Source organism: Telmatherina bonti (assembly GCF_933228915.1).
Source record: "Telmatherina bonti genome assembly, chromosome: 17".
Taxonomy (NCBI): Eukaryota; Metazoa; Chordata; class Actinopteri; order Atheriniformes; family Telmatherinidae; genus Telmatherina; species Telmatherina bonti.
Window position 1 is genome coordinate 39,544,469 of NC_136615.1, and position 13,966 is coordinate 39,558,434.

The following is a 13,966-nucleotide window of genomic DNA, read 5'->3' on the forward strand; positions in this document are numbered from 1 at the left end:
ATTTGATGGAGACTTGTGATATTGGCTTGAAGTTGGCCTCCAGGATGGTCTGCTACAGCCTCATTGAGTTTGCAACGAAGGTCCTCATGTTGCCGTTGATCTTGTATCGCTTCAGACATTCCAGGATCCACGTGTGTGTCATCGAGTCGTAGGCTTTCTGGTTGTCAATCCAGGCGGCACACAGGTTTGTCTTTATGGTTTTACAGTCTCAAGCGATTGTTCTGTCAACCAGTAGCTGATGTTTGGCTCCTCTGGTTCCTCTGCCAATGCTTTTCTGTGTCTCCGTCATGTATTGATCCATGTGCCCACTTACCTTAGCCGCTATGATGCCTGACAGGAGCTTCCATTTCATGGAGATGCAGGTTATTGGCCGGTACTTGGATGGGACTAAACAAAAAAAATTTAAAAAGTGCTTTATCTGACACTTTATTCATAATAAAACTTTTCTCGCGAGAATTCATGCAAGATTTCTATCAACCTAGATATGGAAATAGAAATGAAAATAATGTTAATGAGGTGCTCGCTGATTGATCGCTGGATGTCCAGAGTCGGAAGGGGGGCGAGGCTGGTAGTCTCCATGCTAAAAACATTAGCGACTAGTGATAGCAGCTAACCCGACAGCAGCAGCTTTCTGAATTCAGCATTGATGTCTGAACCGGACTCTGAGCCTGAGAGAGAAGATACCGAGATGGTGGACGGAGCACGTTTACAACAAACTGTCTCTGAATGGTAAAGTCCTCATTTTTAATGTCTGCTTGCCTTGCCTGTTCAGATAGCATGTTGACAACAAGGCATGTCGTTAATGTTAATACGTGTCAGTTTTATTCCGTGTTGAACTGTTTTTTTTTAAACAAATGTACTTCTTAACACAATCCGAGGTTACAGATGTAAAAAATGAAACAGATGTTGACTGAACCGGTCGGTACGGTCAGTGTCCAGCTGCTGGCCGGTCTGCACCCAGATAAGCACACACACATTTTAACCACACGGAGTTTCACGAAGCTGCGCTTTTTATTGAGGTTTTATTTACCGTCACATGTTTTTCTACATTAATTAGCTTATTCAGATTTCCCGTTTTAGCTAGGAGTGTGAAAAATGTCGTTATGTCAACATGACAGATCTCTGGTTGATGCAGCCACTGATGTGGGCTGCTGTGTTACTGTACAGATAACATGAAGCCAAATATCTTGTATCATTAATCAGGCTTCCTGCTGACTAATATAGACTCGTGTTTTATATATTCCAGCATCACTTACCATCTATTATGTTGGTCTAATTGTCTCTGTTAAGCTGCACATGCCAACAGAAATAGACAGCAAGATATTATTACTGTGCTTAGAAAATAAAATTTCTCTTTTCATTTCCTTAGGTGCTGAGAAGGATAAATCAGGTCCAAACTCCTCCGTGTCTGACCCAACATCCTGGCGTGGAACCAGTCTGCTTCAATGCTTTTTCATTACAAAATGCAGGAAACATTTATAAGCAGGATTATGTACATTTACCTGTCGGAGGGAATGAGGCAAGTTTCTCCTCAATGCCCAAAAATTCTGAAATAAAGCTAATCAAATGGAAAATAACTGTAAAAGGTGATTATATATGTTCTTGCCATTTCATATTACATATAACAAATAGTAACTTTGCTGCAGTCACTTAGGACAATAGCAATTGAATTAAAGTAAATACACAACTTTACCACATACACATTTATGCATCTGACTTCTGAAAGTAAAATGTAAAGCAGAAGTAAAAAAAATAAAAAAATAAAGCTCTTTAAAACACAATATCTTTGTGTACAGAAATAAAACCAATGCTCATTTTTAATGTAATAAAATAAAAATGATCATTTTCACTCTTATTGATTCTGTTAACACAGTAGCTGAGTTTTCTGGGTTTTATGTGGACTCTCGTGGTTCTGGAGCCGGATGAGCAAGCCTCCACAGAACTGTCTTCATCATCTTCCTCCAGACTGAGCTGAGATCTCACCTTCACTGCTGTCATCTGGGTTCCTTTTCTGCACAGAACCAGATACTGACATCAGAACAAGCAATAAGTGCCTCTTAGCTCCCATTAAGAATGTATATGTGTTTTTATTATTATCTGTATGTAAAATTAATCAGACGACAAACCTGTATTTCTGCAGAGAGGGTGGAAAGTCCTTGATGACAGCTGTGTTCCAGTTGTTGCCTGCATTGCAGGGTCAGTCTGCTCCAACATCAACTTTTAGACATCAGTAGACTGCTGGTGCTGCGCATGGTGTGAGATGTGCTGGACTAAAATCTGCAAATACAAGTTATAAAAATATCAGATCGTCACATAAATAGATTGTAGGTGTAAATAGCTGCAGTTTAAGAGTAATCAAATATTGCAATACAAATAGATCAAATCAAACTTTATAAAGCACTTTCATGCCAAAGGCAACACAAAGTGCTTTGTATATTATTTTTAAAAAGCTGATTAAATAAAACAGGTTTTCACACACTGAAATATTAACATAGAATATTAAAAACACACTCATTTTATTTCACACAGTCATACACAGAAACAATTTTACCTAACCTCTGCACTGCAAAAAATCCAACTTGTATTGGTTGGCCTGAAACAGTCATTTAAGTAGGTAAAACTTGAAAATAAAAAATTAATGGCATTTAAAGCAATAATGTTAGTAATCCCAACAAAACAAGCAAGTTGTTTGCCCCAAAACAATTAGGTGAGTTGTTAAAAATGATACCTTTAAGTTGGAGTTCAATACAAGGGACAACAGTTCTACTAACTAATTTCTTTGTTGTAAAATGCGGGAAAACCAACTTTATGAGTTTGCAATTTTCACTTGAAGTCTCACCTGGCTGTGCTGCCTCCAACTGGACTCCTTGCAGGTAAGTTTTTATTTAAATTAAGTTTAAATGGTATGGGAAGGGTTGACTAGTGTTGTGTAGTATGTTGTAGATTTATGGAGGAGGAAACCTATACATTTTCAACATTTAAACACAAACAGCTTTTCACTCAGCAGTGGTTAGCAGAACTGCTACACGAGTTAGCAGCTTGCTTATCTGGGCTGATTCCATTCAAACAGGAGAAGACATGTTAACATCTTAACCTAAACTGATGTAGGTGTTGGGTATAGATAGGTTGATAACCTCAAATAATAAATGTTATTTGTAATTAATGTTTACTGCAGCTAAATTTATTAAAAATAAAAACACTGAATGTGTAGTACTTTTAGCTCAGGGGTCTGGTCTAGTCTAGTCTGCATTGTCATTAAATTTATAAAATGTTATGTGTAATGTATAACATTTCGGCTGACAGCCTAATTCCCAGCACATTATCATCTTTGTTTTTCAGATTGAAATGAATGCAGTTCAAGTTCTACAGGTTTACCAACGCCATGGAATCTGTTCAGCTGAAACATTATCGGCCACACCACAGAGGTTCAACGCGGCTTTGCAAACACAGGGACTGCTGACCTTTCAGAACCATCAGGGCTTTGAAATCACATCTTTCACGACTGCATAGGACTGTCCAGCTGTTCTTTTTTTATCAGCACAAGTTGTCCTTCATTTTTCTTATATTAATAAAAGCACAAACTGTTTTTTTTATATGTCTTTTTATTTGATTCAATGCTGCTAGTTTAAATAAAACTAAGGTTTTGAGGATGTATGTTACATCTGTAATTATTTATGCATTTGATTAGAAGTGATTGAAATTAAATTATGAAGTTGAGTTACATTAGCGGTGTGCAATTTTAAATTACCCTTAAATTATTCTGCTATACTAACTTAATCAAATTCAAGTGGATTTTGCGAAAGAATTTGAGTTATTACAGTGTAAAATGATAAATTATTACAACTTATGAAGAGTTAGAGCAAGTAAGGATTTAAAGTTATAACCATGTGCATTTTTAAATTAGTACAAATTGTGGAACAGTTACCAGAAGTAAAGATGAAAAGTTATTACAATATAAAATTATAATTTAGTGGAACTTACAATTGAGTTGTAAAAAATCCTAATTTAGAGTTGAGCAAACTCAAAAGCAAAACTTAAAATATTTAGTTTAGCTGTTCAACTTAAAATTTTGTCGAAGTTTGTTGCATTAACATTTTTTCACCCAACTTTTTTTTTTTTTACAGTGTGTGTCTTCACTGCATGTAGATAAAATAAACCATATCTTTCAGATCCATCATACCAGGAGTCAGACCTCCACATCCACAGAGGCTGCAGCTGCAGATATTAATCCTGCACAGCTCCCGTTTTACAAACAGGACGTGAAGATGTCAGAAATAAGTGTGCATTCTGGTTCGGTGAATAAATACGAGGATGGAAATAAAATATCCTCCCCACCGATATCCTACAGGTGCCAATATCAGACTACATGATGGTTAAATGATCATTGATTATTACAGCTGCCATGTTATGGTGGGGACAGCAAAGCTACATCCATCATGGATACTGTACTTACTGTGTGGTAGCAGGCATGAAAAATGATAAATAGAGAAGTCATTTACAACTTTTAACATGGCAGAGCATCGGATAGATATAAGAAAATAAAAACCTGGGGCTCATTTGTACGCCGCCGGAAGTTAAACCTTCCGGCTCGTCCCGTTAGCATAGCCGTTAGCATTAGCCTTATCGTCATCAGCTTAAGTCAGGTCAGTCACAACAAAGCAGAACTTTATAGCAGTAGTGACACTTACCGACTGCATTGATGCTGAGCCGCTTAAAGCTGCAATTCCCCCTCTTTCCAACCGGGTTGATGCCGTCTTCTCCTGGTATTTTCCCAAATGTTAGCAAAATGTTTGGCACAAACAGGCCGCAGCCGGCAGAGATGCAGGTGCATTATCAGCAAAGAAATAATGTAATCCATCTGTCCCTGGTAGTTTGGTCTGCTGATGAAGGGAGAGAAAAAACCTGCCGATGTTGGTTTTGGTAACAGACAACCGAGCAGTGGACATGATCGCTGCTCACACGTCTTCACATAGTTTGTTGCTAATAGCAACTGAGGCAGGTCCAGCAGGTGTATTTAGGCTGGAAAAGGGGCTGGTTAATGCAAATAGCTCCCTGGGATGTCGACATCCCGGGGAGCAAATAAAAAAAAATGCGTTTGCGAGACTTCGGTGTTGCGGGCAGTTTTGTTGCGAATAAAGCGTCCAGACGTAAAAACCTGGCCGTCTTCAACAGAAAGGCTTCTGGGGATGTTACCACTTCCGCCCAACACTAATACGCACGTTTAACTCGAAAAAGTGCAATTTCCGAGTGATGACTCCTTTAACCACTGTGCTTCAGTGTTTTGTGATGCCTCCTTCTCCCATATGCCTTTCCTGCATTGTTTTGTCTCCAGCCTTGGTGGGCCAGCTTGTGTGGTATTACCCTGCCACTGGGAGTACACTTTAGATGGGTTAGTTGAGAACAGCCAGTTTATGCTTTCCATGTGTATCTCTTAAGTTATGCAGCCAATGCTGCATCAGTCTTTTTTTCTTTTTTTTTTTTTGCAGTTTCCAGGGCATCAGGCTCTATCTCTCTGGCACCTCCTTCTCGGTTGTGCCCTTCTGGAGTTCTGACAGTTGACTAACTTCAGTTCAAGTTGTCTTGATCTTGGTTTCTAACCTCCTCTTCCATGGTGCCCTCCTTCTTATCCTTGATTTTATGTTGGCCAAGCTTCTTCAGGATCACTGTTGCTCATCTCATTGGTTTCAGTGATGGTCACGGTAGGGATTGTACTTATTGCTGCATTCACCTCAGTGAGAAGGCTTTCTGGTGGTTCATCACTAATTCTTGCCAGTGGGTGCTAGGGGTGCCTCACTATAATCTTGGCTATGATGCTGTCTCTGAGGCTGATTATTCCCTCACTTATCTCTATCTCTGGGGCTTGGTACTGATAGTTAGCCCCGCTCACTAGGGTTACTTACATAGTAGCATTCCAACAGTTCCTTATTTGCCTCTCGTGTCCACTGTCGTCTATTCCGTTTTCCAGTTGCTCATTTCTCATCATGACATCCTGGTTCCTCGGTGCGTGACGCAGACTTAGTTTGACCGGGCGACGTCTGAGTCGGCATGTCAGCTTCATTAATTCCACTCATCATAAGGTATTTGGACCATAGCACCAAGGGTCTTGCCCAAGGATAGGTTACTTTTGGAGCTATGTAAATACACACACACACACACACACATATAAATATAAACGTGCGTATATATATATATATATATATGTAGGCACAAGACTACAGTCAGGATCCGTGCCCCCACCTGAAGATCGGAGGGAAGCTACTCTCTCATCCATCGGGGTAAACCCCAACGTACAGTCACCAAGCTGGGAACCAATAACAATACTCACACCTGCCCAACACCTCTCACTGTGTACAACTCCAGAGTGGAAGAAGGTCCAGCCCTTCTTGAGGGAACTGGTTCCAGAGCCCAAGCCATGCATGAAGGTGAGTCCAACTGTATCTAGCCAGAACCGCTGAGCCTCTCGCACAAGGTCAGGCTCCTTCCCCACCAGAGAAGGGATGTTCCAGGTCCCTAGAGCCAGTTTCTGCAGCTGGGGATCGTACCGCCAGCGTCCCCGCCTCTTTCTGCCGCCCAGCTCACATTCCAGCAGAGCCTTATGGCTCCTCTCGCAGATATTGAGCCCACAGGTGGGGCCTATGTAACCATTTCAGGCTGAGCCCAACAAGGCACCACGGGTGAAGGCTCATCCTCCAGACGCTTGCTCTTGTGCCCCACCTCTAGGCCTGGTTCCAGAGGGGGACCCCAGTGACCTGGGCAAGGGAACACTTCTGCCAATGGTTTTCATCATCATGGGGTCTCTGATTTATTATATTCTGAGTAAAATCCAGTTTACATCTTCACAATGGGAGAACCCCAATTCCATCTTTTACCCCTAGTCTTAGCCCTATCCCTTGGCCCCCCAGTGGAGGGGTAAGTGTCAAGTGGTGAAAATGTTCCTCTAAGAAATGGGACACCCCTAAGCCGTGACGGCGTCATCAAGCTGCGGCACTCTAGCTGCTACGCAAACAAAGGCGACAAGTGATTGTTTTCCAAGATGCCGTTGTCGTCAGCTGTATTATTTTCTGTTGTCTGGGCAATCAGTATATTTATGCAATTATCTACAGCTAGGCACAGAAGGAGACGAAGATCTCTTCAACGATTGGCAATTCTCGCGGAGAGGGAAGTCGGGGCTTCCCTGCTTAGGCTGCTGCACCCGTGACCCGACCCCGGATAAGCAGCAGAAGATGAAGATGAAGAGCAGTGAAATTTAAATAAGCACACTAATGCTTTTGATTTTCAAGACATCTACAATTTCTCAATAAGTTTTTCAAACAGTCCCAGAAACCTGTCTGTCTTGATCTCACTCTCCTCATGCCTTTTCTGTTCTTTCCTGGACTCCTCCTTTAAAAATTCAAGTATCGTATCAGCCTTTTTTTTTCTACAGTTTTGTGATGGAGCTGGCGGGCTTGCTATTGTTCTCGGGGTAACTGGGGTTCCAGTAGGTTCTGGCGAAGTTGTGCGTGAGGTGTTGGCCAATGAGGCAGTTGCATCTGACAGTCTCCTAAAGGAAGAATATATAAGTCATTATAATTCAAAAATGGCTAAAAATGGCAGTGTCTAAAATTTGCGTCATGTCATATTTTTCTTTCTAGAAATTATACCTAAGATGATTGTGATACATTTATCATTCTGGTATCAAAGGAGCAAGTATTCATTATTCACCACAAAATATATCACACTACATAGCACACATCACAAACAACATTACCATAGGCATTGCTGTAGGATCCCAAGCTTCCACAAATGATGCCACCAACACAGGAGAATGCACTGAAGGCCTGGCACCTAACACTTCATGCATATCCTCATAATTTTGCCACGTAGAAGCCGTCACCTCCCCAGCATCGGTTCCAGAGCCAGTCTTTGGAGTCTTCAGGTCCTGACACACACATACAACAATGTTACAACAAGGCTCATGTGAGAGTGAGATGTTTAAATTCAACATTTCCACAGGACATGCATGAGGTGGATGCACATAAGTTACCTTTTATTTTCTCTTGAAGTTCTCCCATTTTTTGGATGCTTGTTGGCCAGTCACCTTTCCTTCCAACTACACGTCTTTTATGAATGTCCTGTATCGATAGTAGAGATTTTTTGTTTGTTTCCATTTGCACAATGCATTCCATTACAAGGGTCAGATGCAAGTTGTCTATGAGATACATATGCATAGCTTGATTCTTTAAAAAAAAATGTAGATATAAATACAGCTGGTAGTAGTATAGAAATTTTAGTGCTGTGTAAACTGCATTAACGGGAACTACTGTCCCTTGAACGTTGTTTTGCAGACATTGCATTCACAACATGGGAATTGCACGTGTAACATATTTATGTAATTATAAGGAAATACAGGCTTTATAACAGAAAATAGTACAAGAACAGGAACAAAAACAATAAACTCCTTCCCAAAGTGTTTTTGGCCGAATACTTCGACTTCAGGAAACGCTCCCAGTTTTCTGCGCAATAGCGGATTAGTGCCCTCGTGCGTTCTTGTGTCCCTGGTTACAAAACATATGATATAATTTAGCAGTGTGCACAAAAGTAAAGGAAATGCTACAACATATAGATGATTGTCACTGAACGAAAACAGCGACAGTGGTTTTATGCATTCATATATCAAACCAGCAGTTCAGCGAATGCTAGCCTCTTGTGCTAACTGTGGCAAACTTTCACAGAGCAGAACATACTATTGTAACATAAAATGCTGTAATTTTAGTCTTGTCATTGAATTGTATTTTAATGCTGAAAATACTTACATTTGAGAACCTCTTTTTCAGCATTAGTAGACATGTTGCCGGTGAACATGTACAGGAAGTAGTATTGGCAGCCGTACGTCTCTACCCCTTCTTCAGTGAAGTGTTGTCCTGGAAAATCTTCACTTTAAGAGGAGTGTAGCCCTCACCCTTCCCCCTTAGCCTTTGTCTAAAGGAGAATTGGGATACCCCTTCCCCCCACATGAGAGATAGGGCTAAGTGGAAAGGGGAAGGCAAAGAACTGAGATTCACTCAATGTGACATTATTAACATTTGCACCTACTCTCCCATTAAAATTAACTTGAAGGGCTAATATATGATTGATTCCCCTAATTATTACTTTTACAGTTAAGGACAGACTTTAGTCCACTGACTGTGCCTTCATGAGGAGATGAAAAAGAAATTACGCCTCTCATTGTAATGTCTGTCTTTCATAATTTAGTCACGGATATAAAATTACATGGTGCTTAGGATGGATTTGTTTGACCAGCATGAGGAGGAGGTACCAGACTGGAGACCAGCATGAGGAGGAGGTACCAGACTGGAGACCAGCATGAGGAGGAGGTACCAGGCTGGAAACCAGCATGAGGAGGAGGTACCAGACTGGAGACCAGCATGAGGAGGAGGTACCAGACTGGAGACCAGCATGAGGAGGAGGTACCAGACTGGAGACCAGCATGAGGAGGAGGCACCAGACTGGAGACCAGCATGAGGAGGAGGTACCAGACTGGAGACCAGCATGAGGAGGAGGTACCAGGCTGGAAACCAGCATGAGGAGGAGGTACCAGGCTGGAGACCAGCATGAGGAGGAGGAACCAGGCTGGAAACCAGCATGAGGAGGAGGAACCAGACTGGAGACCAGCATGAGGAGGAGGTACCAGACTGGAAACCAGCATGAGGAGGAGGTACCAGACTGGAGACCAGCATGAGGAGGAGGTACCAGACTGGAGACCAGCATGAGGAGGAGGTACCAGACTGGAGACCAGCATGAGGAGGAGGTACCAGGCTGGAAACCAGCATGAGGAGGAGGTACCAGACTGGAGACCAGCATGAGGAGGAGGAACCAGACTGGAGACCAGCATGAGGAGGAGGAACCAGACTGGAGACCAGCATGAGGAGGAGGTACCAGACTGGAGACCAGCATGAGGAGGAGGTACCAGGCTGGAAACCAGCATGAGGAGGAGGTACCAGGCTGGAGACCAGCATGAGGAGGAGGAACCAGACTGGAGACCAGCATGAGGAGGAGGTACCAGACTGGAAACCAGCATGAGGAGGAGGAACCAGACTGGAAACCAGCATGAGGAGGAGGTACCAGGCTGGAAACCAGCATGAGGAGGAGGAACCAGACTGGAGACCAGCATGAGGAGGAGGTACCAGGCTGGAAACCAGCATGAGGAGGAGGTACCAGGCTGGAGACCAGCATGAGGAGGAGGAACCAGACTGGAAACCAGCATGAGGAGGAGGAACCAGACTGGAGACCAGCATGAGGAGGAGGTACCAGGCTGGAAACCAGCATGAGGAGGAGGAACCAGACTGGAAACCAGCATGAGGAGGAGGTACCAGACTGGAGACCAGCATGAGGAGGAGGTACCAGACTGGAGACCAGTATGAGGAGGAGGCACCAGACTGGAGACCAGCATGAGGAGGAGGCACCAGACTGGAGACCAGCATGAGGAGGAGGTACCAGACTGGAGACCAGCATGAGGAGGAGGAACCAGACTGGAGACCAGCATGAGGAGGAGGCACCAGACTGGAGACCAGCATGAGGAGGAGGTACCAGGCTGGAAACCAGCATGAGGAGGAGGAACCAGACTGGAAACCAGCATGAGGAGGAGGTACCAGACTGGAGACCAGCATGAGGAGGAGGAACCAGACTGGAGACCAGCATGAGGAGGAGGCACCAGACTGGAGACCAGCATGAGGAGGAGGTACCAGGCTGGAAACCAGCATGAGGAGGAGGAACCAGACTGGAAACCAGCATGAGGAGGAGGAACCAGACTGGAGACCAGCATGAGGAGGAGGTACCAGACTGGAAACCAGCATGAGGAGGAGGTACCAGACTGGAAACCAGCATGAGGAGGAGGTACCAGGCTGGAGACCAGCATGAGGAGGAGGAACCAGGCTGGAAACCAGCATGAGGAGGAGGTACCAGACTGGAAACCAGCATGAGGAGGAGGAACCAGACTGGAAACCAGCATGAGGAGGAGGTACCAGGCTGGAAACCAGCATGAGGAGGAGGTACCAGGCTGGAGACCAGCATGAGGAGGAGGAACCAGACTGGAGACCAGCATGAGGAGGAGGTACCAGACTGGAAACCAGCATGAGGAGGAGGAACCAGACTGGAAACCAGCATGAGGAGGAGGTACCAGGCTGGAAACCAGCATGAGGAGGAGGAACCAGACTGGAGACCAGCATGAGGAGGAGGTACCAGGCTGGAAACCAGCATGAGGAGGAGGTACCAGGCTGGAGACCAGCATGAGGAGGAGGAACCAGACTGGAAACCAGCATGAGGAGGAGGAACCAGACTGGAGACCAGCATGAGGAGGAGGTACCAGACTGGAAACCAGCATGAGGAGGAGGAACCAGACTGGAAACCAGCATGAGGAGGAGGTACCAGGCTGGAAACCAGCATGAGGAGGAGGAACCAGACTGGAGACCAGCATGAGGAGGAGGAACCAGACTGGAAACCAGCATGAGGAGGAGGTACCAGACTGGAGACCAGTATGAGGAGGAGGAACCAGACTGGAGACCAGCATGAGGAGGAGGAACCAGACTGGAAACCAGCATGAGGAGGAGGAACCAGACTGGAAACCAGCATGAGAAGGAGGAACCAGACTGGAAACCAGCATGAGAAGGAGGAACCAGACTGGAAACCAGCATGAGGAGGAGGAACCAGACTGGAAACCAGCATGAGGAGGAGGTACCAGACTGGAGACCAGCATGAGGAGGAGGTACCAGACTGGAGACCAGCATGAGGAGGAGGAACCAGACTGGAGACCAGCATGAGGAGGAGGAACCAGACTGGAAACCAGCATGAGGAGGAGGAACCAGACTGGAGACCAGCATGAGGAGGAGGTACCAGACTGGAAACCAGCATGAGGAGGAGGAACCAGACTGGAAACCAGCATGAGGAGGAGGTACCAGACTGGAAACCAGCATGAGGAGGAGGTACCAGACTGGAGACCAGCATGAGGAGGAGGTACCAGACTGGAAACCAGCATGAGGAGGAGGTACCAGACTGGAGACCAGCATGAGGAGGAGGAACCAGACTGGAAACCAGCATGAGGAGGAGGAACCAGACTGGAAACCAGCATGAGGAGGAGGTACCAGACTGGAAACCAGCATGAGGAGGAGGTACCAGACTGGAAACCAGCATGAGGAGGAGGTACCAGACTGGAAACCAGCATGAGGAGGAGGTACCAGACTGGAGACCAGCATGAGGAGGAGGAACCAGACTGGAGACCAGCATGAGGAGGAGGAACCAGACTGGAGACCAGCATGAGGAGGAGGAACCAGACTGGAGACCAGCATGAGGAGGAGGAACCAGACTGGAAACCAGCATGAGGAGGAGGAACCAGACTGGAAACCAGCATGAGGAGGAGGAACCAGACTGGAGACCAGCATGAGGAGGAGGAACCAGACTGGAGACCAGCATGAGGAGGAGGAACCAGACTGGAGACCAGCATGAGGAGGAGGAACCAGACTGGAAACCAGCATGAGGAGGAGGAACTAGACTGGAGACCAGCATGAGGAGGAGGAACCAGACTGGAAACCAGCATGAGGAGGAGGAACCAGACTGGAAACCAGCATGAGGAGGAGGAACTAGACTGGAAACCAGCATGAGGAGGAGGAACCAGACTGGAGACCAGCATGAGGAGGAGGAACCAGACTGGAAACCAGCATGAGGAGGAGGAACCAGACTGGAAACCAGCATGAGGAGGAGGTACCAGGCTGGAAACCAGCATGAGGAGGAGGAACCAGACTGGAAACCAGCATGAGAAGGAGGAACCAGACTGGAAACCAGCATGAGGAGGAGGAACCAGACTGGAAACCAGCATGAGGAGGAGGTACCAGGCTGGAAACCAGCATGAGGAGGAGGAACCAGACTGGAAACCAGCATGAGAAGGAGGAACCAGACTGGAAACCAGCATGAGGAGGAGGAACTAGACTGGAAACCAGCATGAGGAGGAGGAACCAGACTGGAAACCAGCATGAGGAGGAGGAACCAGACTGGAAACCAGCATGAGGAGGAGGAACCAGACTGGAGACCAGCATGAGGAGGAGGAACCAGACTGGAGACCAGCATGAGGAGGAGGAACCAGACTGGAAACCAGCATGAGGAGGAGGAACCAGGCTGGAAACCAGCATGAGGAGGAGGTACCAGACTGGAGACCAGCATGAGGAGGAGGAACCAGACTGGAGACCAGCATGAGGAGGAGGAACCAGACTGGAAACCAGCATGAGGAGGAGGAACCAGGCTGGAAACCAGCATGAGGAGGAGGTACCAGACTGGAAACCAGCATGAGCAGGAGGTACCAGGCTGGAAACCAGCATGAGGAGGAGGAACCAGACTGGAAACCAGCATGAGGAGGAGGAACCAGACTGGAAACCAGCATGAGGAGGAGGTACCAGACTGGAGACCAGTATGAGGAGGAGGAACCAGACTGGAGACCAGCATGAGGAGGAGGAACCAGACTGGAAACCAGCATGAGAAGGAGGAACCAGACTGGAAACCAGCATGAGGAGGAGGAACCAGACTGGAAACCAGCATGAGAAGGAGGAACCAGACTGGAAACCAGCATGAGAAGGAGGAACCAGACTGGAAACCAGCATGAGGAGGAGGAACCAGACTGGAAACCAGCATGAGGAGGAGGAACCAGACTGGAAACCAGCATGAGGAGGAGGAACCAGACTGGAAACCAGCATGAGAAGGAGGAACCAGACTGGAAACCAGCATGAGAAGGAGGAACCAGACTGGAAACCAGCATGAGGAGGAGGAACCAGACTGGAAACCAGCATGAGGAGGAGGAACCAGACTGGAGACCAGCATGAGGAGGAGGAACCAGACTGGAGACCAGCATGAGGAGGAGGTACCAGACTGGAGACCAGCATGAGGAGGAGGAACCAGACTGGAGACCAGCATGAGGAGGAGGAACCAGACTGGAAACCAGCATGAG

The 13,966-nt window shown here is 46.0% G+C and overlaps 1 protein-coding gene across 5 annotated transcripts in view; it reads left to right on the forward strand.

Annotated features, from left to right (window-relative positions):
- The window catches only part of megf10 (multiple EGF-like-domains 10), a 133,192-nt gene that overhangs the window by 27,484 nt on the left and 91,742 nt on the right, over nt 1-13,966 (forward strand). Inside the window, exon 1 of one of the 5 annotated variants that reach the window (XM_079256909.1) lies at nt 2,124-2,196. The exons of the other annotated variants lie outside the window; for them this stretch is intronic. Within the exon in view, the coding sequence (XP_079113035.1) occupies nt 2,160-2,196 (37 nt within the window). The 5' untranslated portion in view covers nt 2,124-2,159. Of the gene's footprint in view, nt 1-2,123; nt 2,197-13,966 lie in introns of those variants that run through there. 5 annotated transcript variants of the gene reach the window in all.